Genomic DNA, 27,461 nt, shown 5'->3' on the forward strand with positions numbered 1-27,461 from the left:
CTTTTCAAAAGAGTGTTGAAAAGCTAAAGGGAATATTACTGAGAGGATCTCATTCTGTACACAATTATAAATACCATCTCACTTTTTACTCTTATATAAATGTGACTTTTAATGCATCTTTAAATCTGCTATTAGATTTCAAGCAACATCTTTCCCTCCATGCTTTTTTTTATTAAGGACTTTGCTAATGGGTGCTTTCGGAAACATTGGCTAAAGTACCAATAAAACAAACTTTATCCTTTCCAATACAATGCTTTCCTTGTACAGCGCGTGATGAGTATATCATAAATGAATTTTTTTCCTCATTGGGTATAAATTAACAAGTGTTCCGAAAGCAATTATTCAAGACCCATTTATGTAATTGCCTCCATCCAAAGAAAAAGCCAAACAGCACTAATCTTCTAGGAAAGTAAACGACCATTTCGTATATGCATCTTGTTCTCCCTTTTGTGCCGATTGTCACGGACCTCAGAGCTAAAGCCAGCGATGGTCGCTTGTCTCAAATTTGAGGTCGGACTCGAGTTTTTGTTCACGAAAAAATGCAAATAGTAGCTTTTGAAGTTTTGCAATTGGTATTTCATACGAGAGCAAAAAAATTGAAGGTCTCATCTGCATATATAATGAAAATTTGCGACTTTCTCAAACAAATGACATTCACTTCAGAATCAAGAACAAATTCAAACGTGAACTGGATAGTTTCGCACAATTCTACGAAAGAACACGTTACTTCTACCAAACAAGAATCAGAACAAACAAAGAAGAAAGAAAATAAAGCGTCGATCATCAAGAACTTTAGCTTATTACTTCGCAATCATCAAGGATATTTAGTAAAAGTGCTGCTGCTGCTGCTGTTTGCACTGAAGCTCTCGTAGCTGGATGTTGAGACAGTGCCTCTGTCAGTGACGCTGGTGCTTGACGTGTTGCTGCTGCTGGTGACGTGCGCACTCGCATTCGCACTTGTAGGGGAGGCGGCAGTCGAGACATCGACTTTAGCATTGGTCGGGGCGACCACTACGGCTTTCGCGGACGAGTTCGGCGTGCTTTTTTGCGAGAGTGTGGTCTTCGTTGAAGGTGGAGGCACCAGGACCGTCCCCTGGCCCGAACCGTTGCCGCTCCAGTGATTATCCTGACGCAGCGGGCTCCCTACCGCACCGATCCTACTGTGGTCATTGTCTGCATGTGCTGCGGATCGACCGCGCATTCATAAACCAACAAGTCAGCACGCCTTACATTAAGTACGGACTTGGCCGTGTCACATTCCCCAACTACTTCAAATCGATTCAACGAGAGAGAGAGAGAGAGAGAGAGAGAGATTACCCGGAGGAGGAGCAGGATAATTCATGAGCAGAATTCGGGTTGCCATCGATTTTTCAATCATGAGAAGAGAGAAAACGAGCGCGAGAAGAGGAAGGATTTTCTGGCTCTCCATTTCTTCGCGTCGCTCGCTCAATGATACATTGACTTCGACGAATTCCCACCCATGCAAAGCCTTCTTTAAATAGTCGAAGAAAGGCCGTGGATATGTAAAAGCAACACCCTACGTCTCGTTAGCTAACGACCTCTCTTTCCGATTTATTTCTTCTTCTTCTTCCCATTAGTTTGTTCTTTTTCCAATGACCGACCACTTATTTATTTATTTATTTATTATAGTTTCACAATTGAATTATTCGCCATTAACTGTTCGTCAACTCCGAGGGTAACCGGGACCATTCAAAGCAAAGGCTGTCTTCCGAGCAAGAGGCTGGAAAGGAACTCCTTTGACAAGTGATTTGACTCTAAAGCTCCATTCATTTCACAAAAGATGTGACGTTTCTTAAAAATATTTTCCGAAAGTTATTTTCCGGACAATGTAATTATTTTCAGTGTTCGATGAAACTTGAAAATGAAGTGAAAATATTTTTTCTTGTTCGGTAAGGAAAGTCTTTTCCTCCATATACTCTTTTTCATTTTTTTTTATTTTTTAAAATGAATTTTTCATATTTTTTAATTATTGATTTTTAATTATTTTTACTTTTTAAAATCTATTATTATTTTTTTTCATTTTTATTTTTCATTTCTTTTTTTCTTTGTTTTCCATCTCCTTCCTTCTTAGCCGGTTGTCGGCCACGGTGATGGCTCGTGACCGGCCACCGACAAGCCTTGAGCTCGAAGACAACAAGGCTCGCCACTCACCGCATTGGCGATCATGAGCATCAAGCTCGAGGCTTGCCAAATTGGCGATCGCGAGCATCGAGCTCGAGGCTCGCCAGATTGATGAGCGCAAGCTTGAGATCGTTGTTGGAGAAATCTTTCCAGAATATTTTGAAGCTGACAAAACGTTTCTATTAGTCTAGTCTCGGATATCGATAGTTAAAGTCTCAAGACTTTGTAATCTCAAGACTCAAGACTCAAGACTCAAGACTCAAGATTATTCTCACTGACAGTCTTTCTAATCCAGTGGCGAAGGATATCCGAAGCCGAAGTATATGGTTGGGGATTCGATCCAATCCCTCGGAAAAGATCCCTTGGTTGGATAATCACTACGGATTCTTTGATTCTTATCTAAGATCAATAGAAGATCCGATGGTCGACGAAACATTCTTGGAATGTTCTATTCTTGGAAACCAAAATCCCGATTGTATGGGCGAACATGATTGATGGGCTATCATCGATTCCTTAAATAGCTCGGATGATCTTCTTAATTGATTCCGTCCAACGGGTAGATTGGAGGAATTCCTTTGGTAAGTGCCAACGGCTATGATGGCATAAAGGAGTATAAAAGGAAGACGTTCTAGTTGTTTTAAGTGTGTGATCGATAGAAAAATTCCAGTCCGAAGAACCTTGATTGTTAGTCGATACAGTTCGAGCGAAATTGTATACACAGAGAGTGTTTATACTTGGTGATACCTTGAGCGAGTGTAGTAGATCATCTACATCGAGAAATCAAGGAAGATCAACACTGTAACATCTCTTTGTTCATAGTGGAATCCAGCCAATCGGCTGTCGGTGCGAGAAAGAGTGGACGTAGGCTTGAATCAAGCCGAACCACTATAAACCTCGTGTTTAATTCTCTCTTTCCTTTACTCGTCTTACGATTGATTCTTTAATCATTCATCTGTCTAAGTATTGTGCAATCTCCAAGAAAATTTTTATAAACCTATTCACCCCCCTCTAGGTACTCGTACTAGCATTATCAAGATCGACGAGCTCGAGATTCGCCTAGCAATGGTCGACGACTAGTCAAGAAAGAAGAAGATGAGAAATAAAGAAAACAAAAAGAAAAAAAAAGAAAAAAAGAAAAAAATAGAAATATAAAAGAAATAGAAAAGAAAAATGAAATTAAAAATAATTCAAATTAAAAAAGAAAATTAAAATTAAAATATAATTCGAATAAAAAAGAAAAGAAAAAGAAGAAGAAAGGGGAGGAGGAAGTGGGGATTTGTAGAGATGTGAGATAAGAGAGATTGAGGCTCCGTTTGTTTCACGGAAAACAATTTTCAGGAAAACGTTTTTCGAATTTTCCGACGTTCATTACATGAAAATGAATTCATTAGGAAAAATGTTTTCCATGAAAGAAAAAAAAGTCTTCTAATTTAGGGAAAATATTTTTCACTTTTGAAATGTTGAAAATATTTTCTTTACTTGGGCTCTATTCGTCTCATGGAAAATGTGGTTCTACAATTTGAGAAAACCTGCGTTAGCTTGGACCCCTCTGCGTAGTTTGGCCTTCGGGCCGAACCGGATAAGGCCAGGCTTGGTCATTATCGGCAGCGTGCAGCAACGGAACCTGAACATACTTTACAAGATTCAAGATAACAGGGTCGAATTTGGGAATGGTGGGTGTGGCAATTGAGAGGCTACGGTTGATGAAGGAAACGATTGGAATTTTTTTCCTTTTTTGTTTTCCGAAATGCTCTGTTTCTTGTGTCATCAGATGTGAAATTGTTGTAGCATGTCGCACGCAATTTAGTGAATTAAACTAGACCACACAATGGCTTTTGATTCTTGAACACAAAGATCTTCCCTTTTAATTCAAGTGAATACTGAACCGACCAAAAAAAAAAAAAAAAAATTTAAAGTGAATACTGTGGCATGGTCAAGAAGATAATGAAGTAGGGATTCATTGAGGTGGCTTCTCAAGTCTTGAGATTGTCTTCTGCTTATGCGCTTAATAGGAAAAATGCTTCATCGCTGCATTTGTGAACACGGCAAGCTTTCCTGGTGATAACCGGCAACGGCAGTGCGGGCGACAGCGTGGCTAGAGGTTTGAATTCTCGCCAATGAACTTCTGAGGGTAACATGAATCCCTAACGGAAAGGGCAAAGAACATTTCAACGATGTGATTGATTACGATAGATGAGATTATCCGTCGTGTATCAACATTACCAGAAAAATACTTGTATGCAATAGCTCAGATTATTTCATTATTCGAAGAAATACACCAGTGACCAATTAATACTGTGTAAAACGATTGAATGAAGAGGAAAAACAATATTTTCTTCCTCCTTCGTGAGCACTGCTTTGTGAAGGCCACCAAATTACCAAAAGGCCAGGAATTAACCATCAAGGACGCTGTCTAGGATTTTGGTCGCTATTATTATTATGAGAGGTCGCGACAGTGGTCACAGGAGGAGCCATGGTAATATGAGTGGCCAAGGTTGGCGGAGACAACAGGGTGTTGCCCAAAGGCGAGCTATTGCCACTCCACGAGCCATCTTGCCACGGCGTGCTCCCGCCCATCCCAGTTTTGTTGTGATTATCATCTGCAAAAGGAAAAAAGAAGAAGAGAAAAACAAACACAGAAGGGATTCGACATGTAGTATTTAACGTATAAAAACATGATGCGAGTATGATCTGTTCTCTAACCGGATTGAGAATAGAGAACACGGTATGAAGTAATTGCGAGAGATACAAATGGGCGGATTGGCGAGTCACCTGCGAGAGTTCGAGCGGCCGATGACCTTGAGGGAAGACAGTGCGAGCCAGGAAGAATGCAGAAGATGATCACAAGAGAAACGGACTTGTAAGCCGGCGGTGTCTTTGGGGTTGGGTCCACAGCAGTGGACAAAAAAATCTTCACATCAAATTTGCCGACTTTTATTATCCTTTGGGTGGATATGTGACGTCCTTGGATTAGTTCATTGAAGGTATTGTCCGCTTTACCCAGTCCATCTTGAGCCTCATGATTTTATTCTTTGGCGTACATGCAAGCACTTTCCTAAAAGGTCACTCATCCTAATAGTGCTTTAACTTGAACTCGATTAAGCTTGCCGTTACATCAAAAAGCGCCTTTATAAGTTAATTTCAATTTTCACATATATATTTCAGAATCGCTCTCCCTAGGTTCGGTGCATAGTTCTATTCATTCTCGCCCTCTTTGCCACTTTAAAAGTGTGCCGAGGGTCACTTCTTGTCTAGGTCCTCTTGGGCTACGTCAATTACTTCCCACCTCATTGGACTGGGATGTTTACAGGATGAGTTGACACATCCAAATGTTCATTTTACTATTCGGGCCGCGTAGAAAGGTCGAGTCATTAATCTCTGCATTGATCGCTCCTTTTCACTCTAAAAAAAAAAAAAAGGTAAATAAAACTCGCGCGTTGGACCACACCAGAAAAAGGAGCAAATTAGACGAAACTCTCCTGTCATCTTTCCATAATTGTTAAACCTGGAATCCTAGTCAAAAGTCCACTGCCTCTATCATTTTCGGACAGCCTGTCTCCCTCGAGAACATTAAACGAGTGTCCAAACCTCTATCTCGTGCATTGTCATACAACGCGCGACACTTGATTCACGTGGTCCGTTAATTTTATAAGATTAAGATAGCTGCAATGATCGTCCTTATGCTTTGCCCCGTCGGTCGATTGGGTTCTTTCCGTCACACAAATTCGAGTACCTCTGTCTCTGTACGAGGATTCATGTGTATTTTGCACTAACACTGATACAGACGCAGGTCTCTTGGTCTGGACCATGTATTAAAAATTGTAATTAGGTAATTTATGAGCCAAGTAACTGCTCGATTGCCATTGTTGTCGGCGATCGTTCTAAGGTTGACTTTATCTCATCCACGTGTAGTATAATTGATAACGTACTCCACTCTTGAGCTGCAATATGAAGCTCTATAAGTATTTCTTAATTTGCAAATTGAATGGAGAAAATCGGAGATCCCTTCAGTTTTGAATTAATTTTATTTTATGGGGCACAAACGTCACCAGTATTTTCGAGAGTATAGGTAGAGAAAGAAAAGATGAATTTTAAAGCTTTTCTTTTCAAAAGGGTATTGAAAATTTAAAGGAAATATTATCGGGAGCATCTCACTTTTTGCACAATTATAAATACCGTTCCACTTTTTACTCTTGTATGAATGTGACTTTTTAAACGTACATTTGGCATCTTTAAATCTGCTATTAGATTTCAAGCTGCATCTTTCCATCCATGCTTTTTTATTGGGGACTTTGCTAATGAGTGCCTAGGGAAACATTGGTTAAAGTACCCAATAAAACAAAATTTATCCTTTCCAATACAATACTTTCCTTGTATAGCGCGTGATGAGTGTATCAGAGATGAAAGTTTTTTCTTCATTGAATATAAATTAACGAGTGTTTCAAAAGAAATTATTGGCAAGACCCATTTATGCAATCGCCCCCACCCAAAGAAAAAGCCAACCAACACGAATCTTCTAGGAAGGTAAATGACCATTTAGGGGCTGCATGGTAATGTTCTTTTTATTGTTCATGAACAAAAATTTTTTTTTTTGTTCCAGGAACAAAAAAGAACAGTAAAACGCGTTTGTTTGCGTTTTTGTTCAAAATCTGTTTTTTTGTTCCCGGAACAAAAAAAGAACGGAAACGAGAAACAAAAAAAAATTGTTTTTTGTTCCAGAAACACTTTTGAAGAAACACTTCTCTCTCTTCTCTTTTCTTCTTTTTTTCTTTGGCCGGTCGCCGGCCCGCCATGGCCGGCGACCGGCCATTGAGGGCCGGCGACGCCATCGAGGGTCGGCGACCTCGCCGAGCTGCCGCTCGCCCCCGGCGAGCCTCGCCGTGGTTGGGCAAGGCTGCCGCCCCCGTCATTGGTCGCCGGAGGCCGGCGACTTGCCAAAAGAGGAAAAAAAAGAAAAATAAAGGAAAATAAAATAAAAATATTAAAAAATTAAAAGAAACAAAAAAAGAATATAAATTTACCAAACGTGTTTCGTTCATTTTTTATTCCCGGAATAAGTTTACCAAACGCGTCTTTTCGGTTAAAAATTGTTCCCGGAACAGAAATAGTTTTTTCTATTTTTGAACAGAAACGTTACCAAACACGCCCTTAGTATGTGCATCTTGTTTTCTCCTTTGTGCCGATTGTTGCGAACCTCAGAGCTGAGGCCAACGATGGTTGCCTGTCTCAAATCTCAGGTCGGAGAGTTTTCGTTTGCGAAAATGCAAATCGTAGCTTTTGAAATTCTGCGGTTGGTATTTGATATGTTTGACAAGAGAGCGAGAAAATTGAAGGTCATGTCTATATATATAATGAAAATTTGCAACTTTCTCAAACAAAATGACATTCACTTCAGAATCAAGAACAAACTCACACGTGAACTGGATAGTTTGGCACAACTCTACGAAAGAATGCGTCACTTCTATCAAACAAGAGTCAGAACAAACAAAGAAGAAATAAAAGAAAGCGTCCATCGTCAAGAACTTTAGCTTTTTACTTCTCAATCATCAAGGATATTTAGTAACAGTGCTGCTGCTGGTGCTGCTTGCACTGACGCTCCTGTGGCCGGATGTTGAGACGGTGCTTCCGCTAGTGACTTTGGTGCTTGACGTGTTGCCGCTGCTGGTGACATGCGCACTCGAAGTGGCGCTTGTAGGAGAGGCGGCGGTCGAGACATTGACTTTAGCATTGGTCGGGGCGTCCACTGCGGCTTTCGCAGACGAGTTCGGCGTGCCGTCTTGCGAGAGCGTGGCCTTTGTCGAAGGCGGAGGCACCAGGACCGTCCCCTGGCCTGAACCGTCACCGCTCCAGTGTTTATCCTGAACTGGCGTGCTCCCGTTCACGCGGCTCTTACCGTGGTCACCGTCTGCATGCGCACCGGATCGACCCCGCGCACATAAACCAACAAGTCAGCACGGCTTACATTAAGTATGGACTTGGCTCTGTCACATTCCCCAACTACTTCAAATCGATTCGACAAGAGAAGAGAGTACCTGGAGGAGGAGGAGAATAATTCACGAACAGAATTCGGGTTGCCATCGATTTTTCAATCATGAGAAGAGAGAAAATAAGCGCGAGAAGACGAATGATTTTCTGGCTTTCCATTTCTTCGAGTCGCTCGCTCAATGATGTCTCGACTTCGACGAATTCCCACCCATGCAAAGCCTCCTTTAAATAGTCAGAGAAAAGCCCCGGATATGTAAAAGCCGCACCGTACGTCACGTTAGCTACCGACCTCTCTTCCCGATTGATTTCTTCTTCTTCTTCTTCTTCTTCTTCTTCTTCTTCTTCTTATTTTTTTCAATGACCGACCACTTATTTATTTAATCATTATAGTTTCACCAGTGAATGAGACGTCATTGACTGTTCGTCAACTCCGAGGCTAACCGGGCCCATATAGAGCGAAGGCCATCTAGAAGTTGACAGCAGGGATGGCGTGCCACGAGAGCCTATCCACGTGAAACTTGGGAGTCAAGTTCAAGGGGAAACTTCCATTACATCTCTCCTACGGTTTGCCTGGTTGTTTCTTTATCTTTTTTTTTTTTTTTTTTTTTTTTAAATTAAAAGTTCTTATATGCGTCCCAACCACGAGATCATCTCAAGAATTAAATATTATTTGATCACTTGTGGTATCTATATAAATGGAATGGATTCACATGGAAATACACCAAGCGTGTAAGACTTGATATCTTTTTTGGTCTTTTGCCTTAATTTGCATGGTTATCGGCCTTTTCCAATTTGGTTCCCTTGACCATTTCAACCTCCCATGATTCGCGAAGTGAGTTTTAGGGATGCAAAGATAATTGAATTTCCATAGAGTTTCTTTCATGTCTATCTTTTACCATATTCATATATATATATATATATATATATATATATATATATATATATATTTGGTAAGGATATTCATATTTCTTTTGTGTTTTATAACGATCAAGTTTTATCCAAGTAAACTGTAGTTTCTAGAAGGAAGAATTCTACTATTCTATATAAAAAAAATATGAATTTCCTTTGCGCTAGTAAATTTCAAATGGTATTGGTTAGTGTGAAAGAATTGTTATTAGAAAAACAAACTATGACTATTTTTGTCGACAACTTGCCAAAACTTTATAAACTATTTTTTTTAGTTAGCAAATAAGCAAAATTTTAACTTAACCTACTAACTTATATTTACACAACTTACCAACTCTTTGTGTTTTACAAATACTTACATAAAATTATCAACCTAAATTAGAGTGTTTTACCAATTTTTTCTTATAATATTACCAATTAATTTTGGGCTATCAACTCTCATTTGAGTTACTAACTAAAGCCTAATTATATTTTTAATTTGCCATTTTCTATCAAGTTACCGGTTTTTATTTGCCTGTGTTAGCACTCTTTTAACGTTTATTGTCTCCTTCAGGAGACTACCAGTTAGCATGACTTACCAAGTTTTTTTTCCTTTTATATGACCGTCTAGAATTGGGTTACCAAGTCTCATAAATGTTATTCATTGACATTCATCTGATTTTTTAATTTGCAACTTTCCTTCTCATTTATAGACTTTTAATAGCATTTTCTAATGCCGCCTTAAAGTTATCAAATTATGTATATAAATTAACAAATTTAATGGGTTATGTTTACTAGCTTTTCTCTAATTCAGTTACCAACCATTTGTGTATTTACCAATGCTCATTTGAATTACGTACCAAATTTATTTTTCTTTTGATACTAACTTGTATTTGTCATTATTAGCACACCTTAAATTTAACAACTCTAATATATTATAACTAAATTTAATTTTGTGATTTATCAACTTTTCTATCATTAAGTTATCAATTACTTTTGGGTTACCAGCTCTTATTTAAGTTACTTTCCGACGTTTATTTGCTCTGTTTATTTACCAACTTTTCTGTTGGGTTATTTAATTGGGATAAAGTTGGTGAGTCACCAAATAAAGGTCGGTAGTTTCATATAATAGTTGGTAAATATAAAGTATTGGCAAGAAAGTTAAACAAAATTTTGTATATTGTAATAGTAGTTTTTCTTTTTTACAAAAATAAAAGAAATCGATAATTTAAAGAAAGACAAATAAATTGGACTAACTTAAATAAGAGTTGATAATGCAAAACTAGTTGGTGATTGAATGGTAGAAGAGGGTTTGTACATAAGGCAAATAAAAATGGTAACTCAATATGGTGAATTAAAAAAAACCAAATGAATGTAGATAAACTCAAATACCAATCGGTAACCAAATAATAGTTGGTTCATAATTAGTGAAAATTTGGTGAGTAGCACAAAAAAGTTGGTAATTTCATGTAATAGTGGTAAATTTAAAGCATTAGTAAAAAAGCAAATAAAATTTAGTAAAGAATATAAAAGATTCATTCTTATGGAATATATTTTCTGATCCTATGTAAATTTAAAGGGGCCATAAACCGACGTCGTTTTTTTCATTCAAGCCACGCTCCTTTCTATCTTCCAACATGTCATAATCTTCGTTGAGGATAAATGTGATCTAGGTAGATGACAAAAGACTTGATAAATTAATATGTGAGGAATTTTGTGAGATCATTGCTAAATATTCTAAAACTCTATGTTATTAGACAAAAGTACAATTAAATACTCTATCATTCATTCATCACGCTTAGTTTAGTCTGACTTTATTACTCTGGGGTGCTCTGATACGATATAAGATGTTATGAAATTATCAATTATTTTAAAATTTTAAAGTAAAGAAGACGTGTTTTATGTTTAAATGCTTCATCAATCCATAAGATTAGTACACGTAAAACGAGGAGCAGCAGTTATTGTAGCAGTGAGTCAACCGTCGGAGTCTAACGTCGGCTTGACGACATGGTGACAGTTGGCTAAGACTAGGAACAATCGACACGCAGAAGGCATGTGAACTGGGAAGGTTCCAGGTCAACAACAGACCCACCTTTTGCTTTTGGCCTACTTTGACCGTTCTTTTCTGTCCTTCCATTTCATACTACGCGGTTGGATGACGTCATTGTCGAGTTATAAATGCTCGAGTTCCCTCTGAGTCCTTGAACAAATCACAGTCCATCCATGGCCAGTTACACTTCTCTCCATCTTCTTCTTCTCGTCCTCCTTTTCTCCAATCACGAAGTTGAGAAGAGATGTGCATGGGGAAGGGTGATGGTAAATCATGAAGAGCATGATAAGTATGTTGTGGAAATGAAGCCGCTGAGGGCAGCAACTACTTGCAAAGGTCTCGTTCTCAATCTTTAAAATTTTTGGGTCATGTTTCGGCATTGCTAAATGCATATTATTGAATAATAATGGTCGACATGATCTCGAGATCTGACCACTATAAGCATTACTTACATTATGATTCATTATGATTTCAGATCAAGCAAAGGGCCTCGGATTGACATTGGCACACAGGCAGGGAGTTTGTTCGCCGATTGCCGCGAACCGTCAATCCCGCAATTCCAAGCTCATTTTTCTCCGAGACCAATCGCGGGTCAATTCCATGAATGTCCTAGGACAATCTGGGGCACTGCCTGCTGAGGATCATGGCGAGCATGCCCAGATGCCAATCCGCCGCAGCTCTCCTGGAATGGGCGAGTTTGTGGTCACAATCGGCATCGGGACCCCAAAAGTCGACCTGCCTCTAATCTTCGACACGGGCAGTGAAGTTACATGGACCAAATGTGGTCAGCAAGGTCCATTGTTTGATCCACATGAGTCTAAGACATTTTCGTGGCCACGATGCTCTGCATCGAAATGCAACTACTCGATCAACTATGCAGATGGATCGTATTCCAATGGCGAATATGTCCAAGATCTGCTCACCCTCACTCCGGAGTACCAGTTCGAGGACTTCCTCTTCGGTTGCAGCCAAAGTTATAGCGACGATTTCGGTGCCACGGCCGGTGTATTAGGCCTAGGACAAGGAGACAATACCTTAATCTCCCGCATAGAACAAAACTTTTCCACTATCTTCTGCTACTGCATCCCTGGCAGCGAGAGCTCATCCGGGTACTTACTTTTTGGGTTTAATGCCCTTACTAATTGCCAAACAGACAATATCACACCTCTCATAATCGACCAATATAACCCATCTTATTATTTTGTCAACCTAGTTGGTATTGCCCTTGGGAATCAGACATTTAGCCTATCTTCAGAGTCTCCACCTCCTAGGACCATCATAGACTCGGGGACTACCTTCACTCGGTTGCCGCCCTCGATTTATGAGGCTGTTCGCGCAGAATTCGTCAAGTACATGTCGACCACCTACAGCGTTGCAAAGCCTCTGTCGACACTGGACACGTGCTATGATCTTCGGGGTCAGGAGAATGTGAAGTTGCCGAAGATGATCCTACAATTTGAGAATACCGACATTACGTTGGACTCGTCCGCCGTAGTTTGGCGAGAGAACGATGATGCGCAAGTTTGCTTGGCCTTCAAGCCGAACCCACCGAACTCGGAAAGGCAAGACCTGGTCATTATCGGCTACGTGCAGCAGCAGAACCTGAACATACTCTTCAACATTCAAGAAAAAAAGTTACATTTTGGGACAGGTCGTTGTGGCAATTGAGAGGCTACAATTAATGAAGGAAACTATATAAGTGACGTGGATATCCAAACGAGTGCCCGTTTTTATTTGGAATATTGTTTCGCTACGCGTAGCACATACTTACATGATGTGTGTTGTTAAATTTCCTTTACATCAATCCGTGTGTTTTTATAAGATCATGATAGCTGTAATGACTGTCTTTGTGCTTTATCAATTGGTCGATTCAATCCCTACTTTCACACAAACTCAACTTTCCCTTTGTACGAGGATTTTTATACCTATCATGTACTAACATTGATGCAAACGTAGATTTCGAGAGGACCATTTGTATTTGAAAAAGTAATTAGGCAACGTATATGCCAAATAACTATAAAGACAAAATCGGCAGAAGAAAATGATGTGAGATGAAACGATATGGGTTTACTTTTACTAGAAGCACCTCTCAGTACTAATGAGAGTTTTAGAAGACTGCCAAACTTTGAACTAATAAGGACAAGTACCAGCAGGGTCCATGCATGGGTAGCAAAATTGATAACGGTGCTCCACTCTCAAGATGCAATGTGAAGGTCAATGATGTCTTGATTTCGACGAAGTCACCCATGCAAAGCCTTCTTAAAAGTAGTCAACCAAGAAAAGCCGCGGATATGTAAAAGCGACACCCACGTCTCGTTTGCTACCGACCTCTCTTTCTAATTGATTTCTTCTTCTTATTTTATTTTATTCATTATTTTATTTTTTAAACGACCGACCATTTTTTTTGTTTATTATGGTTTCGCTATTGAATGACACGCCATCGACCGTTCGTCAACTCCGAGGGTAACTGGACCACATAAAGCAACTGCCATCTTCCGAGCAAGAGGCTCGAAAGGAACTTCTCGGATAAGAATTAGCCCCCGTTTCCTTCAACTTCGGGGAAATGGCTTTGCATTTTCCAAGTGTTTTTGAATGAAGGGGCATTTGGTAAAAGTAATAGCGTTTGGATACTTTTTCTAGTGTATATTTTGTGAAGTAACTTTGAGGTGAAAAGAAAAGAAAAAAAAAAAAAAGAAAAAGTAAAAAACAGAGGGGCAAGCATGGGTAGAGGCTGGGATTGGGCGAGCTTTACTGGCATCAACCTTAGGTGAGCATCAACAGCAACTGGGGGCAACCGTTAGCCGAGGTCACACAAACCTAGGCAAGGCGATCCTTGGGGTCATGCTACTCGGCAATTTGTAGAGGCTTCACCAATGACTAATCTCATTGATTTTAGGGTTTTTGATTTGGACATTGCATTGCGGAGCTTCACTGGCACAAATCTTGTAGATCTTCTGAGCCCTTTGACCACTCGCAACCTAGGCGACGGCTGTTGAGGATGCCAACACCAAGGATGTGCTACACTAAGGTTGCACGACCATGATCGAGGGTCAAGGTCGAAAGCCGTATCAAAGTCGCTCAACCCTCAACCACGACCTCAATGATGACAACCACCTTGACTTGGACCTCACCTTAATGACAAACTAGCGAGCCCATGGAAGAAGATGAACAATAATTTTTTTAGGGCAAAAGTGGAAAACAAAATTATTAGTGAAGGCAATATTGAAAAGAAAAAATATCATTAAACACTTAAAATGTGTCGCGACCAAAATTTTTCGAGGTGTGAACCACCTAAAATTTGGCTAATGGATTATTAAGCATAGACTTTAATTCGGGCTCTCCTAAGCCCATACCAATCCGCGACTTAAAATGACAGTTTTTAACATGCAGATAGATTTTATCTAGGAGTCACCACTAATCTATTTTTTGGTGGGTCGATTAAAAACTCAAGTAAAGTAATGGGAATTTCACTTTACTCCTACAAACCAGAGATTATAGGCACGGGGACTTGGTTACACTATATTTCTCTAATGCCCTTTCGGTACCACTTCTTTTTAATTTTAAAAATGTTTTTTGTAGGCAGCTTAAATTGATTTTAAATCTAATTCCCTAACATGTAAAATGATCATGTGGATACGCAATCCACCAATTTAACACCCAGATAAATAATAAATAAATTGTAAAAACTTACCTCAAAGTAACGAAAGTATCTGCAATGTTAAATTAAAATCCACATCAACAACCTTAGATATGATTTCCAATTAACACGCAATTTCTTTTTGTTTTCACTTTTTTAATGAAAATCATGCAATATGCAATGCAATATAACTAAATGACCTAGTTCTAATGTCCTGCAATTTCTAATTAAATGGACCTAGTAACAATCTCTAAATGATGTGCATTTCATGAATCTATTTTTAATGACATACAATGACATTTTTTATTTTTCCTAAAAATGCAATCTATCCTAGGGAATAGAACTAATTTATTCTAAGACATTTTTTTGTATTTTTTCATGCAATTCGGAATTAAATAAAATGTGAAAATTATCTAATTAGATTAAGATCCTATTCAATTTGTATTAGGAATTAGGTTGAGCTAAATCCTAATTTAAACTAAAATATTATCTTAACCCAAATAATCCTAAAATGCAATCTATTTAAGAAAATACCTAAACTTATAATAAATTAAGAAAATATTATCTAAATTTAAACTAAGTGCAATTTAACCATAATATGCAATGACGTTCAAAATATGCCCTAACTCTACATGACAAATGCATGATAGTTTTTTTGTTGTGTTTTTCCTTTTTTCCAAAATTAAAATTTAACATGCAATTTAAATAACAATAAAACTAGCATCCTAAATGAATGCATTTCCTTTTGTTTTTTTTTTTTTAAATTTCGAAATTAACAATTGCCAAATAATTAAACATGTAATCCAAGTTAATGAAATGAAAATCTAACATCCTAAATTCATGTTTTTGGTATATTTTTTATTTCGAAAATTCAGAATAAATAAAATTCCTATTCTAAATATGTAAACCCTAAAACATGCAATATTATAACTTAAACACATTTCAAGATAAATAAAGCAATCAAGACCATTCAAAATTACCAAAAAATATCACACATCGTATAGATCAAGAAATAGTACTTTGCTAGTAAAATCGATAAATTGATCTTAAACCTTAAAGATCAAAATATCAATTTTATTCCCGCTTAATTAATTATTTCATTTAAAGCCTTATAGATGAAATAAAAAACCCAGATGCGGTTGCAAATCTAGTGATATGTTGAATTTCCAATCATATACTAAAGACTAATTATACTAAAAAAATAAGATAAAAGTAAAATAAAATAAACTAAAGAAAACTACCTAATGTGTTTTTTTTTTTTTTTTTTTTTTTTTTTTCCTTTTTTTCAAAATTGGGCTTGGCAGCCGTGGGGTCCAACCAAGGATGGCTGATGGGAGGTCCGGCGGGGGCGTCGCGGTCAGAGCTCCGGCGAAGGTCCGGCAAGGAGGAAGCAGTGCTCGGCAGAGGAGGCGCAGCTTGGGTTGCAGCGCCTGGTCGCTGGTCTTCAGCTTCGGGCAGCGTCGGCACGGCGAGCAAGGACGTCGGGCTGGTGCAGTCGCGGGTGAGGAAGATTCCAGCGACGTCGGGTAGCAGCAGGGACAGCGGCGTGGCGAGATTGGTGGTTGTCGGGCGTCGGTGTAGGAACGGCTGGGACGCGGAGGTGACTGAGGCACGGCGTCGGGCTCCGGTGCGGATGCGGATGAGGCGAGCAGCAGCGGCGTGGGCGCGGGGCTGGCTGTCGGGTACCGGACGGAGGCGAACGGCGGCGGTGTGGGCTCCGGTGGCGTTGGGTCGCGGCAGCGACTGGCGGGGGTGAGCGAAGCGGCGGTGCTACTCGGAGACCGGCGGTGCAGCTTGGAGACCGGCGGTGCAGGCTCGCGGAAGTGACGACCGACGCAAGCTCGAGTGCTGCGGGGGCGTCGCGGAGGACTCGGGCACGGCTGCTGGTGTCGCGGGGCGCGTGCGACCGTGGAGGTGGGCTGAGCGGTGGCGAGCGGCGACGGCGAGAGGACGCGGAGGCGGTGCTGCTGCGGGTTGCGCCGGACGGAAGCGCGGCGGCGCAGGGACCAGCAGAGGTGGTCAGCAGCAACGCCGGTAGCCCTTCGAGGAAGATGAACAGCAACCTCTTTTCTTTTTCTTTTTTTCTTCTTTTTTACCCTCACTCTCACGTCACTTCCTACGTCTTCTCTCCCCCTGCTGGTGTCCTTTTCTGCAGAAGTCAAATCCCTCTTTTGTCTTTTTTTTTTTTTTTTTTTGGTAAGAAATCCCTCTTTTGTCTTTTATATCTTTTGACTTGAGAAAAAACGAAGAAGGGCTCTTCTGCACGAATTTTCTCTCCAATTTTTTATTCTCCTCCTGCTTCTTTTTCCGCTTTTTCCACTTTTTCCACAGAAGGAAACAGCTAACTTTTTTGTCTTTTCTCTCTCAAAGCTTTTTTGGGACGAACTTCTCTTGGAACTTTTACTCTCAATTTTTTCGAAAAATTCCTCTCGGGATTACAAAAAATAAAGCTCTCTTTTATACTGATTCCGAACAGCTACTTTGTATGACATTTTCAAACTTCCATCTTTTATTGCATTAAATCAAGAATGTAAATCGGAGCATGATTTCGAAATCAGCTCGATTTTGCACCGATTCTTTCCATTTTATTAAAATCATTGCCCTTTGTTTACCTGATTTTTAATTGTTTCTGTATTTAATAAAATCCAAACATCCATCAAAATTTCATATTTCCTTGCATAATTCAGTCAAATCAATTTCTCCCATTTTTTCATTTTTTTTCTTTTATTTGTTCCAATGCAATTTTTATTTTCTTTATTTTCCTAGATTTGCTAAAATTAGGTGTCGACAAAATGGTATTCCACTAAAAGCTCAAAGCAGATCCCTGCTTATCTTGGGTTGTTAACATTAGGTTTTCAACATTTTCAATGAAAACCCAATGTTAATATTTGACAAATAGAATCCCAAAAATACTTACCAAATACTTTATATTTTTCCAATACGCCGAAAGGCCCTCTTTTTACTTTTCAGAAAATTGAACCAAACGGGATTTAGTATTAAAAACTGAGGATTTGACTCGAAAAGACTCATGTCGGATGAGTTAAAGCAGAAAGAAATAAGGGACAGAAGTCGACCTGCAACTTCTAGAGTTTGGGAGTTGGGATCGCGTACAACGAGAACTTGTCCGCGTGAAACTTGGGACTCAAGGTCAAGGGGAAACTTCCATCACATCTCTCCCACGTTTTGCTTGGTCGTTTCTTTGTCTTCTTGTCTTTTTTATTTTTTTAATTAAAAGTTCTATATGCGTCCCAACTGCCAGAGCCGACTTCATCTGAAGAATTAAATATTATGGGTTTCTTGTGATGTTTACGTGACCTGACGACTGAAATAAAATGAATTCACATGACTGTTTTGGCTTTTTGCCTTAACTTGCGCGGTTATCAGTCCTTTTTCCATTTTGGTTCCCTTGACCATTTCAACCTTCCATGGTTCCGAAGTGAGTTTTTTTATTTTTTTGGCCCAAAAGAATGTGAAGATAATTGAAACTCTCGTAGAATTGGTTACGCGTCTTTCTTTTACCATATTCATTTTTCTTTAGTATTTTATAACGATCTAGTTTTATTCACGTTAATTGTAGTTTCCAAGAAAGAGAATTCTATTATTCTGCGTCAAAAATATGAATTTTCTTTGCGCGCCAGTAAATTTCAATAATATTGATTAGTGTAAAAGAACTATTGATAAAAAAACTATTTGTGACTTTTTTTTTTATTTGTCAGTAACTTCCCAAAAGTTTATAAACTATTAATTGATTAGCTTGCAAATAAGCAATATTTTAACTTAACTTATCAACTTTTATTTATGTAACTTGCCAACTTTGTGTTTACTAATATAAAATTATCAACCTAAATTAGAGTATTTTACCAACTTTTGCCATATTCAATTATCAACTAATTTTGGGTTATTGACTTTCATTTGAGTTACTAACTAAAGTCTAATTTTTTTTTTTTTTTTGAATTTGCCAATTTTTCTACCGAGTTACCATATTTTTTCCTTTTAAATGACCGTCTACAGTAGAGTTACTTGACATTCATTTTTTTTTGTTTAAATTTGCAACATTTCTTCTCATTTATAGACTTTAATTAGCATTTTCTAATGCTGCCTTAAAGTTATCAAATTATGTACAAAAATTAACATATGTAATTGGAGTGATTTACTAATTTTTCTCTAATTAAGTTACTGACTAGTTTTCTCTCACCAACTTTCGTTTGAGTTGCTTATCAAATTTGTTTTTCTTTCAATACAAGCTTATGTCAGCCATTATTAGTATGCCTTTAATTTAAGTACTTCTAATATGAAATTACTAACTTTAATTCACGTGATTTAGCAACTTTTCTACGGTTAAGTTATTAACTAGTTATGGGTTTTCAACTCTTATTTGAGTTGCTTGCCAACGTTGCTCCTTTAATTTACCAACTTTTCTGTAGGGTTATTTAATTGATAAAGTTGGTAAGTCACCAGATAAAGGCTCATTGTTTCATATAGTAGTTGGTAAATGTAGAGTGTTGTTAAGAAAGTTAAATACAAGTTTTTATATACTAATAAATGTTTTTTTCTGACAAAAATAATATAAATTGATAATTTAAAAAAGTTAGACTAACTCAAATAAGAGTTGATAACGTAAAACTAGTTGGTAATTGAATCGTAGAAAAGAGTTTGTACATGAGGCAAATAAGAATGTAACTCAATATGGTGAGTTAAAAGTAGCAAATAAATGTTGATAAACTCAAACATGATTTGGTAACTCAAAAGTAGTTGGTTTATATAGAGAAAATTTGGTGAATTGCACCACAAAAGTTCGTAATTTCATGTAATAGTGGTAAATTTAAAGCGTTGGTAAAATAATTAAACTAATATTTAGTAAAGAATACAAAAGTTTCATTCCTACGGAATATATTGTCCGACCCTACGCAAATTCAAAGGGGCCATAAACAAAATCATTTTTGTCATTTGCTGCTTTCTATCTACCAACATGTCATAATCTTTGTCGAGGATAAATGTTACCCTAGCATATGACAAAAGTCCTGATGCACTAATACATGTGAGATTTTTTGAGATCACACCTAATTATTCTAAAAGCTTAAGTTATTAGATGAATGTGTGATTAAATACTCTATATTTCATCTCTTACTTAGTTTGATCTTAATGCTATCACTTTGGGTTGCTTTGATATAATGTGAGATAGTGTGAGATCACTATTAGTTATCTTAAAAACTTAAAAACTTAAACTGTTAGAGAGAGATGTGATTTACTGTTTAAATACTTAATCAATACGTAAGATTAGTACACGTAAAATGAGGAGCGGCAAGTATTGTTGCAGTGAGTCAACCATCGGAGTCTAACGTTGGCTTGACGACAGGGTGACAGTTGGCTATTTGAAAGACCAGAAACGGTCGTGACACTCAAAATGTATGTGAACCGGGAAGGTTCCAAGTCAACAACAGACCAACCTTTTGCTTCTGGCTTATTTCGACCCTTCTTTTCTGTCCTTCCATTTCATACCTACGCGGTTGGATCATTTAACAATCGTCATCGTCGATTTATAAATACTCGAGTTCCCTCCGAGTCCTTCACCAAATCACACTCCATCCATGGCCAGTTGCACTTTTCTCCATCTTCTTCTTCTTCTTCTCGTCCTCCTTTTCTCCGGTCACGAAGTTGGGAAGAGATGTGCATGGGGAAGGGTGATGGTAAATCATGAAGTGCATGATAAGTATGTTGTCGAAATGAAGCCGCTGAGGGCAGCAACTACTTGCAAAGGTGTCGTTCTCTATGTTTAATACTTCGGGTCATGTTTTTGCTTTGCTAAATGCATTTTATTGAATAACAATAGTTGACGTTGCCTCAAGATCCGACTGCTATAAGCATCACTTACATTATGATTCATATTGATTGCAGGTCAAGCAAAGGGACGTGGGTTGACATTGGCACATAGGCAGGGACCCTGTTCGCCGCTTGCTGCGAACCGTCAATCTCGCGATTCCAAGCTCATTTTTCTCCGAGACCAATCACGGGTCAATTCCATGAACATCCCAGGACAATCTCGCGCATTGCCCAATGGGGATTACGGTGAGCATGCCCAAATGCCGATCCACCGTGGCTCTCCCGGAACGAGCGAGTTTGTGGTCACAGTTGGCGTCGGGACCCCGAAAATCGACCTGCCCCTAATCTTTGACACGGGCAGTGACGTTACATGGACCAAATGCAAACCTTGTCCTAGTTGCTCTGGTCAGCAAGGCCCATTGTTTGAGCCATCCGACTCTACCACATTCTCAAGGCCAGCATGCACATCATCAGAATGCACCTACTCGATTGACTATGCAGATGGATCACATTCCAATGGCTACTACGTCCAAGATCTGCTCACCCTCACTCCAGAGTACCAGTTCAAGGACTTCATCTTCGGTTGCAGCCAAAGTTATAGCGACGATTTCGGCACCACGGCCGGTGTATTAGGCCTAGGGCAAGGAGACACGACCTTAATCTCCCGCATAGAATCAGAATTTTCCAATATCTTCTGCTACTGCATCCCTGGCAGCGAGAGCTCATCCGGGTACTTACTTTTTGGGCTTGAAGCCCTTAGTAATTGCCAAACAGACAATATCACACCTCTCATAATCGACGATCGTAACCCATCTTATTATTTTGTCAACCTCCTTGGTATTACCCTTGGCAATCAGAAATTTAGCCTCTCTTCAGAGTCTTCACCTCCTAGGACCATCATAGACTCGGGGACTACCTTCACTCGGTTGCCGCCCTCGATTTATAAGGCTGTTCACGCAGAATTCGTCAAGTACATGTCGGCCTACCCCGTTGCAGATCGTCTGTCGACACTGGACACGTGCTATGATCTTCGGGGTCAGGAGAATGTGAAGTTGCCGAAGATGATCCTACAATTTGAGAATACTGATGTTACGTTGGACCCGTCTGCCGTAGTTTGGCGAGAGAACGATGATGCGCAAGTTTGCTTGGCCTTCGTGCCAAACCCGCCGAACTCGGAAAGGCAAGACTTGGTCATTATTGGCAACGTGCAGCAGCGGAACCTGAACATACTTTTCAACGTTCAAGATAAAGAGTTTCATTTTGGGAGAGGTGCTTGTGGCAATTGAGAGGCTACAATTGATGAAGAAAACTTTATAAGTGACATGAATATCCAAACGAGTGCCCGTTTTTATTTGGAGTATTGTTCTGCTACACGTGGCACATACTTACAAGATATGTGTTGTTAAATTTCCTTTTACATCAATCTGTGTATTTTCATAAGATCATAATAGCTGTAGTGATTGTCTTTATGCTTTGTCAATTGGTCGATTCGGTCCTTACTTTCATGGAAATTCAAGTAACTTTCCCTTTGTACGGTGATTTTTATTGCTATCATGTACTAACATTGTTGTAGACGTAGACCTCCAGGACCATTTGTATTTCAAAAAGTATATAGGTAATGTATAAGCCAAATAACGGTAGAGATAAAATCGGTGGAAGAAAATGATGGGAGATAAAACGATATGGGTTTACTTTTATAAGAAGCTACTTGCAGTACTAATGAGATTTTTAGAAGACTGCCAAACTTTGAATCAAGAAGGATAAGTACCAGCAAGGCTCGTGAAAATATGTTTTCTATTTTTTCTTCCAGTTCCATGTGTAGCAAAATTGATAACTGCTGTACTCTTAAGATGCAATATGAAGCTCTAGAACTTTATCTTAATTTGCAACTTGAATGGGAAAAATTTGAAATCTCTTAAATTTTGCAATAATTTTTTTCATGCGAGCATTAAAAAATCACCAATATTTTCAAGAGTATACGTAGAGAAAGTAAAAAGATGAATTTCAATGTCTTCGAATGGGTATTGAAAAGCTCAAGTGAAAATTACAAATGACATGGTACTTTTAATATCATATCATACACTGCCAATGAGTTTTTAAAACCTACATCTTGCATCCCAAACTCTATGATTAGATTTGAAGCTCCATCTTCGCATCCATGCTTATGGTGTGTTTGTTTTGCGAAAAACAATTTCCAGGAAAACAGTTTCCTCATTTTCAAGCGTTTGGTTCATTTAGGAAAATGAGTCAACGGAAAATGATTTCCTTTTGAAAAAACCGGAAAATATTTTCTAAAATATTTTAAGGTCCTTGCTTGATGAAAATTTATTATTAAAAATAATTTCTAATTAAAAATTTTGAATTTGTTATTATTATATCTTTTCTTTTCTTTCTTCTTTTTTTTTTTTTTTCTTATTTTCTCTTTTCTTTTTTTTGCCTGTGAACATAAACCCTAACTCCTCCTCTCCTCTCTCCTTCTCCTTCGCCCCCTCCTTTTGGTCACTGCCACCTCCTCCAACCCTAGCCCCTTCTGTGCTCCCGTTGGCTTTGCTCCCTCCTCTTCCTCTTCGTCGGTGTCTTCCACACCTTCAATAATTTTTCAAATGCAATCCAAACACCAGAAAATATTTTCAGTCACGTATCACCAAACAAAGGAAAATTAACCATTTTCCTAGAAAATGGTTTCCCAGAATTTTTTTTCCAAAAACGTTACGTTTTCCGTGAAACAAACACACCCTTAGTTATTAAGGATTTTGTTAAGGATTGCCTTCCAAAAAACTCGTTAAGTACCTCAATAGAGAATGTTTGCTATTTTCATTGTAATGCCTCTCTCGTACCGATTCGAAAATTAGAACTTTTTCTTATTTAGTATGATTAACAAGTGTCCCGTAAGTCATCATTATCCATTTGTTAAATTGACTTTTTCCTTCTGAAACTGCCCTTACAAAAAAGTAAAAAAAAGAACTGTTCTCCGGGGGACATTTACTAACAAGATCCATTTAGGGAATTGTCATTTTCCTTCCTAAATTGGTCGCGCATGGAAAAAGAAAAATCCATGGCACTTGTCTCTATGGTTACCAAATACCGCCGACCTCAGAGTTAAGGCGAGCAATGATCGCCGCCTCAAATCGAGGTTAAAATTGGTCTTCTCATTTTGCGAAGATGCAAATTGTAACTTTCGAAATTTTATGACGACATTGATACAAGAGCGAGAATGCTACTTGAAATTTTTCAAAAGAGAATGAACGATAGATGGTATCTAAACGGAATTTTAAAGTGCGTCAAATCCTTTCACGAAAGTCGCATCTTAGACTTAACACACATTTTCAGGCACAGTTCTGTGTAAATATATTTTTTCCGTGTTTGTCGCTTTGCCCGAAAAGGTGTTGCATAACATGCATAACTTCTCATGGTTGTAACGTCTACGCAAAGCTGGAGTTATTAGTAGATTAGGGGGGGTAGAATTACGCCTTTGGAACCTTAGCAGCTTTATAGCCTTAAAAGTGAAGTTCCCATCTACCAATATGAAGAAAATCTGCAACCTTCTCAAACAGAAAGACATATTCACTTCAAGATTAAGAGCAACCTTACAAGTGAACTGGACAGTGATACTGACTGGACACAACTCTACGATGGAATGCATCACTTCAATCGAAACAAGCGTGAGAGCAACTCCAGAAAGAAAGAAAAGAAAACGGCAATCATCGAGAATCTTTCGCGTTTCGCTTGGCAATTTTTCAAGGATATTGAGTACGAGGGGAGCTGCTGCTTTGGCTGACATTAGTGGCGCTGCTGCTTTGGCTGACTCTAGTGGAGCTGCTGGATCTTGAAACGGTGCCTCCGCTAGTGATGGTGCCCGTGCTGCTGTTTTTGCTGACTCCAGTGGAGCTGGATCTTGAAACGGTGCCCCCGTTAGTGACGGTAGTGCTTGAAGTGTTGCTACTCTTAGTGACGCTGGTCTTTGAAGTGGCGCTTGTGGGAGAAACGGCGGTCTTGACGTCGATCGTGGTCCTTGTTGAAGGCGGAGGCACCATGAGTTTCCCCTGGCCCGAGCTGTTGCCGCTCCAAGACCCATCCTTGTCTGGCACGCTACCATTCACGCGGATCCTACTTTTGTCATGGTCTGCATGGGCAAAAAGGATCAATCGCGCATTCATTAGCTTGGTTTTAAATTAAGTACTGATTCCATCGTATTGCATCCGAGAGACAATCCATCCTGTCCAAAGTACTCATGAATTTCCCCAACTACTTTGGTTCAATTCAACAAAGGAAAGTGCCTACCAAAATCCGAAAAACAAAAATTTCACGCCTAAGAAAATCATATTGTGATAAATTTAGTTATCTAAAATAGAAAATAAGAAGGGAGAGAGTACCTGGAGCAGGATTATTCTCGGCCAGAATTTGGGAAGCCATTGATTTTTCAATCATGAGAAGAGAGAGAATGATAGCAAGAAGATGAAAGGTTTTCCTTCTCTCCATTTTCTGAGTCACTCAATTATGACTTCGACGAATTCAATATGGAAACCTGCCTTTAATAGGGAGACAAGGAAGGCCAACCATATTTTTATTAAATATAATTTCACTATTAAATGACACTGTCGACACACACAAAAAAATGTCCAAGCCCTCGAAAGACGACTCAAATGACAAAGACCGAGTGAGACGCGACGAAGGTAAAATTTGCTAAGTGTTGAGCGCTTCTAGTTGATAAACTCACCCAGTTGATAAAAAAATAGTAATGAGGATATGGGTGAATATGACCGAGTCCTGAAGAAAAATGTCAACAAATGAAGATTGAATTGACCTACAAAAGAGTCGTGATTGACGGAACCGTAACGAAGTGGGAATGCAATAAGTATCCAAGTAAAGGCGCCGAAGGGTTCGGGAGCAATTGATAATGGCAATCGCGAAGAAGTGAATCTGATGCAACTATCAAGTAGTGGAACCAAAGAGTCTAGGAGCAACTGAAAATGACAATTGTGAAGAAGTGGAGAAGATGCCATCATTGAGTATCAGAGTCTATTCTTTCTTGGAGCCGCTTGTAGATAGGGATTGCTGGATTATAAAATCCTTATAGAATGTGTTTGATTTCCTTGTAACCATTTGTTAATCGCATATATAGGTATAAATACTTAAATTGTAGTTTTTAGAGGAGAAAATGACACGTATGTTGATACAATATGCAATATTATCCATGAACTTTTAATTTATTTAATGTAGTCCTTGAACTTTTAATTTATTTGATGTGGGCCATGAACTTTTGGTAAATGTTCAATGTAGTCCCTAAACTATTTGAAAATATTCAATATTACCATTCTTTTAATTTAAGTTAACGGAAATTGTTCATTTAACTTTCAATTCGGTACGTTTGAATGACGGAAGGTGATTTATTAACTTTTGGTAAATGTACAATCCAGTTCCTAAATTATATAGAAATATTTAATATTACTCTTCTATTAATTTAAGTGAAAGGAATTTTTTGATTTGGTTTCCAATCTGGCACCTTTGAATGATACACAAAAATTACGTTACACATGAATTATTCACTTAAGATGTTCAACTCAAATTAGAATGTAATAATAATTTAAATTTATTTGATTTGTTCAGTTTGGAAAAATGATCATCCATTACATGGATTATCATAGTTGAATATGTGGATAATATATGTATAATGTCACCTTTTGTCCACTGTTCAAACTTACCGGATTAGAAGTCATATTGACAAATTCCATTTACTTGAATCAATGTAATAATGCAATTGGATATTTTCATATAGTATGGGGACAATTGAACATTTACCATAAGTTCAAGCATCATATTGAATAAATTAAAAATTTGGGGACAACATTCACCTTGAGTCAAAGTTCAAAAAATATTTGTATAATCATCCCTTTGTAGAAAGGTACCACCGATCAATCAACGAATGCAAATTCTTTACTTTTATCCTCCAATTTAGCTAAACATACCTGTACCTTTTATATGACTGGTAACAATTGTTTCCAATCTCGGTACCTTTAAATCTCGTGCTGTTTACGTTTTCCTATCCAAGAATCAATATAAGACTCATTCACTCTTTCGATTTGCTTATTGATCAATTTTGAAAGGTATTTCGACAATTTATTCTAGCGAAACGGACACGCGATTGACTTTTTCTTCAATTTCCGATAACTTTTTGTTGTGAAAGCAAGGCTATCTTCCGAGCAAGAGACTTGGAGGGGACTCATATTAGTATTAAAACGCTGAGAATTTGACTCGCGAAGTCTTGCGTGGGAAAATTTCAACTTAAAGCTAAAGGCCAGAATTCGACTTGTTCAGCGAGAAATTCTAGGCGGTAACCTTGGGACTTAATTCAGGCGGAAACTTCCGTTACATCTCTCCTTTATTTGCCTGGTTGTTTTCCTTTCGGATATATCTTCGTATCCATCTGGAGCATAAGAGTCCACTTGATCTCGTTCATTAAATATTATGGATCTCCCGTGACGCCTACATACCTTAATGACGGACTTGAAATAGATTTACATGAGCATACACTGGATGCATGTAAAGCCTGATCCTTTTCTATCCTCGACTTGCGTGATTGTCGGTCTGGCCCATTTCGTCTCCGTTGACCATTTTGACCATCCATGGTTGGCAAAGTGAGCTTTTTTGGCCGAAACCTACGTGAAGATAATTGAAAGTCTTGTATAAATTTCTTTCACGTCTGACTTTTATCATCCTCATCTTTCTTCCTTCGAAGTGTTATGACAAACCTATTTAATCCACGTGAGTTATGTAGGCTCATAAAAGCAAAATCTTAGTCGATCTAATTTGATAAAATGCGGGCAGATCAAGAATTAGCTTATTCATTTAGATAAGCTACTTTCCTAAACCAAAATGAACCGAATTTTTTGTTTGGAAAATAACATGAGCCGCACAAGCGTTTCTTAAGCTTCATTTTGCACA

General features: G+C 38.5%; 5 protein-coding genes and 1 long non-coding RNA gene across 6 annotated transcripts; 2 read left to right on the plus strand and 4 right to left on the minus strand.

Moving 5' to 3' along the window:
* Positions 1-635: 635 nt before the first annotated feature.
* Positions 636-1,540, minus strand: LOC104453839 (cell wall integrity and stress response component 1). Its single transcript, XM_010068464.3, has 2 exons — positions 1,318-1,540; positions 636-1,182 (listed from the first exon to the last, which is right to left on the minus strand). Exons 1-2 carry the CDS (start codon positions 1,427-1,429, stop codon positions 815-817), a joined length of 480 nt encoding a protein of 159 aa, XP_010066766.1. The 5' UTR covers positions 1,430-1,540; the 3' UTR covers positions 636-814.
* A 2,836-nt stretch (positions 1,541-4,376) lies between these two features.
* Positions 4,377-5,024, minus strand: LOC120295253. The gene is made up of 2 exons (XR_005552606.1): positions 4,915-5,024; positions 4,377-4,742 (listed from the first exon to the last, which is right to left on the minus strand). It is a non-coding gene; the product is annotated as an uncharacterized LOC120295253 (long non-coding RNA).
* A 2,478-nt stretch (positions 5,025-7,502) lies between these two features.
* Positions 7,503-8,433, minus strand: LOC104453840 (cell wall integrity and stress response component 1-like). Its single transcript, XM_010068465.3, has 2 exons — positions 8,175-8,433; positions 7,503-8,047 (listed from the first exon to the last, which is right to left on the minus strand). The coding sequence occupies exons 1-2, from the start codon at positions 8,284-8,286 to the stop codon at positions 7,689-7,691; spliced, it is 471 nt and encodes a 156-aa protein (XP_010066767.2). The 5' UTR covers positions 8,287-8,433; the 3' UTR covers positions 7,503-7,688.
* Positions 8,434-11,239: 2,806 nt separating this feature from the next.
* LOC104453841 (aspartyl protease family protein At5g10770) lies at positions 11,240-12,924 on the plus strand. The gene is made up of 2 exons (XM_010068466.3): positions 11,240-11,398; positions 11,538-12,924. Exons 1-2 carry the CDS (start codon positions 11,326-11,328, stop codon positions 12,728-12,730), a joined length of 1,266 nt encoding a protein of 421 aa, XP_010066768.3. The 5' UTR covers positions 11,240-11,325; the 3' UTR covers positions 12,731-12,924.
* Positions 12,925-20,300: 7,376 nt separating this feature from the next.
* Positions 20,301-21,959, plus strand: LOC108961000 (aspartyl protease family protein At5g10770). The gene is made up of 2 exons (XM_018877463.2): positions 20,301-20,456; positions 20,595-21,959. The coding sequence occupies exons 1-2, from the start codon at positions 20,384-20,386 to the stop codon at positions 21,803-21,805; spliced, it is 1,284 nt and encodes a 427-aa protein (XP_018733008.2). The 5' UTR covers positions 20,301-20,383; the 3' UTR covers positions 21,806-21,959.
* Positions 21,960-24,068: 2,109 nt separating this feature from the next.
* On the minus strand, positions 24,069-24,982 carry LOC104455718 (polyhomeotic-proximal chromatin protein-like). Its single transcript, XM_010070462.3, has 2 exons — positions 24,893-24,982; positions 24,069-24,642 (listed from the first exon to the last, which is right to left on the minus strand). The coding sequence occupies exons 1-2, from the start codon at positions 24,945-24,947 to the stop codon at positions 24,257-24,259; spliced, it is 441 nt and encodes a 146-aa protein (XP_010068764.2). The 5' UTR covers positions 24,948-24,982; the 3' UTR covers positions 24,069-24,256.
* Between the last annotated feature and the right edge of the window lie 2,479 nt (positions 24,983-27,461).

The sequence above is a fragment of the Eucalyptus grandis genome, chromosome 7 (assembly GCF_016545825.1).
Source record: "Eucalyptus grandis isolate ANBG69807.140 chromosome 7, ASM1654582v1, whole genome shotgun sequence".
Lineage (NCBI taxonomy): Eukaryota > Viridiplantae > Streptophyta > Magnoliopsida > Myrtales > Myrtaceae > Eucalyptus > Eucalyptus grandis.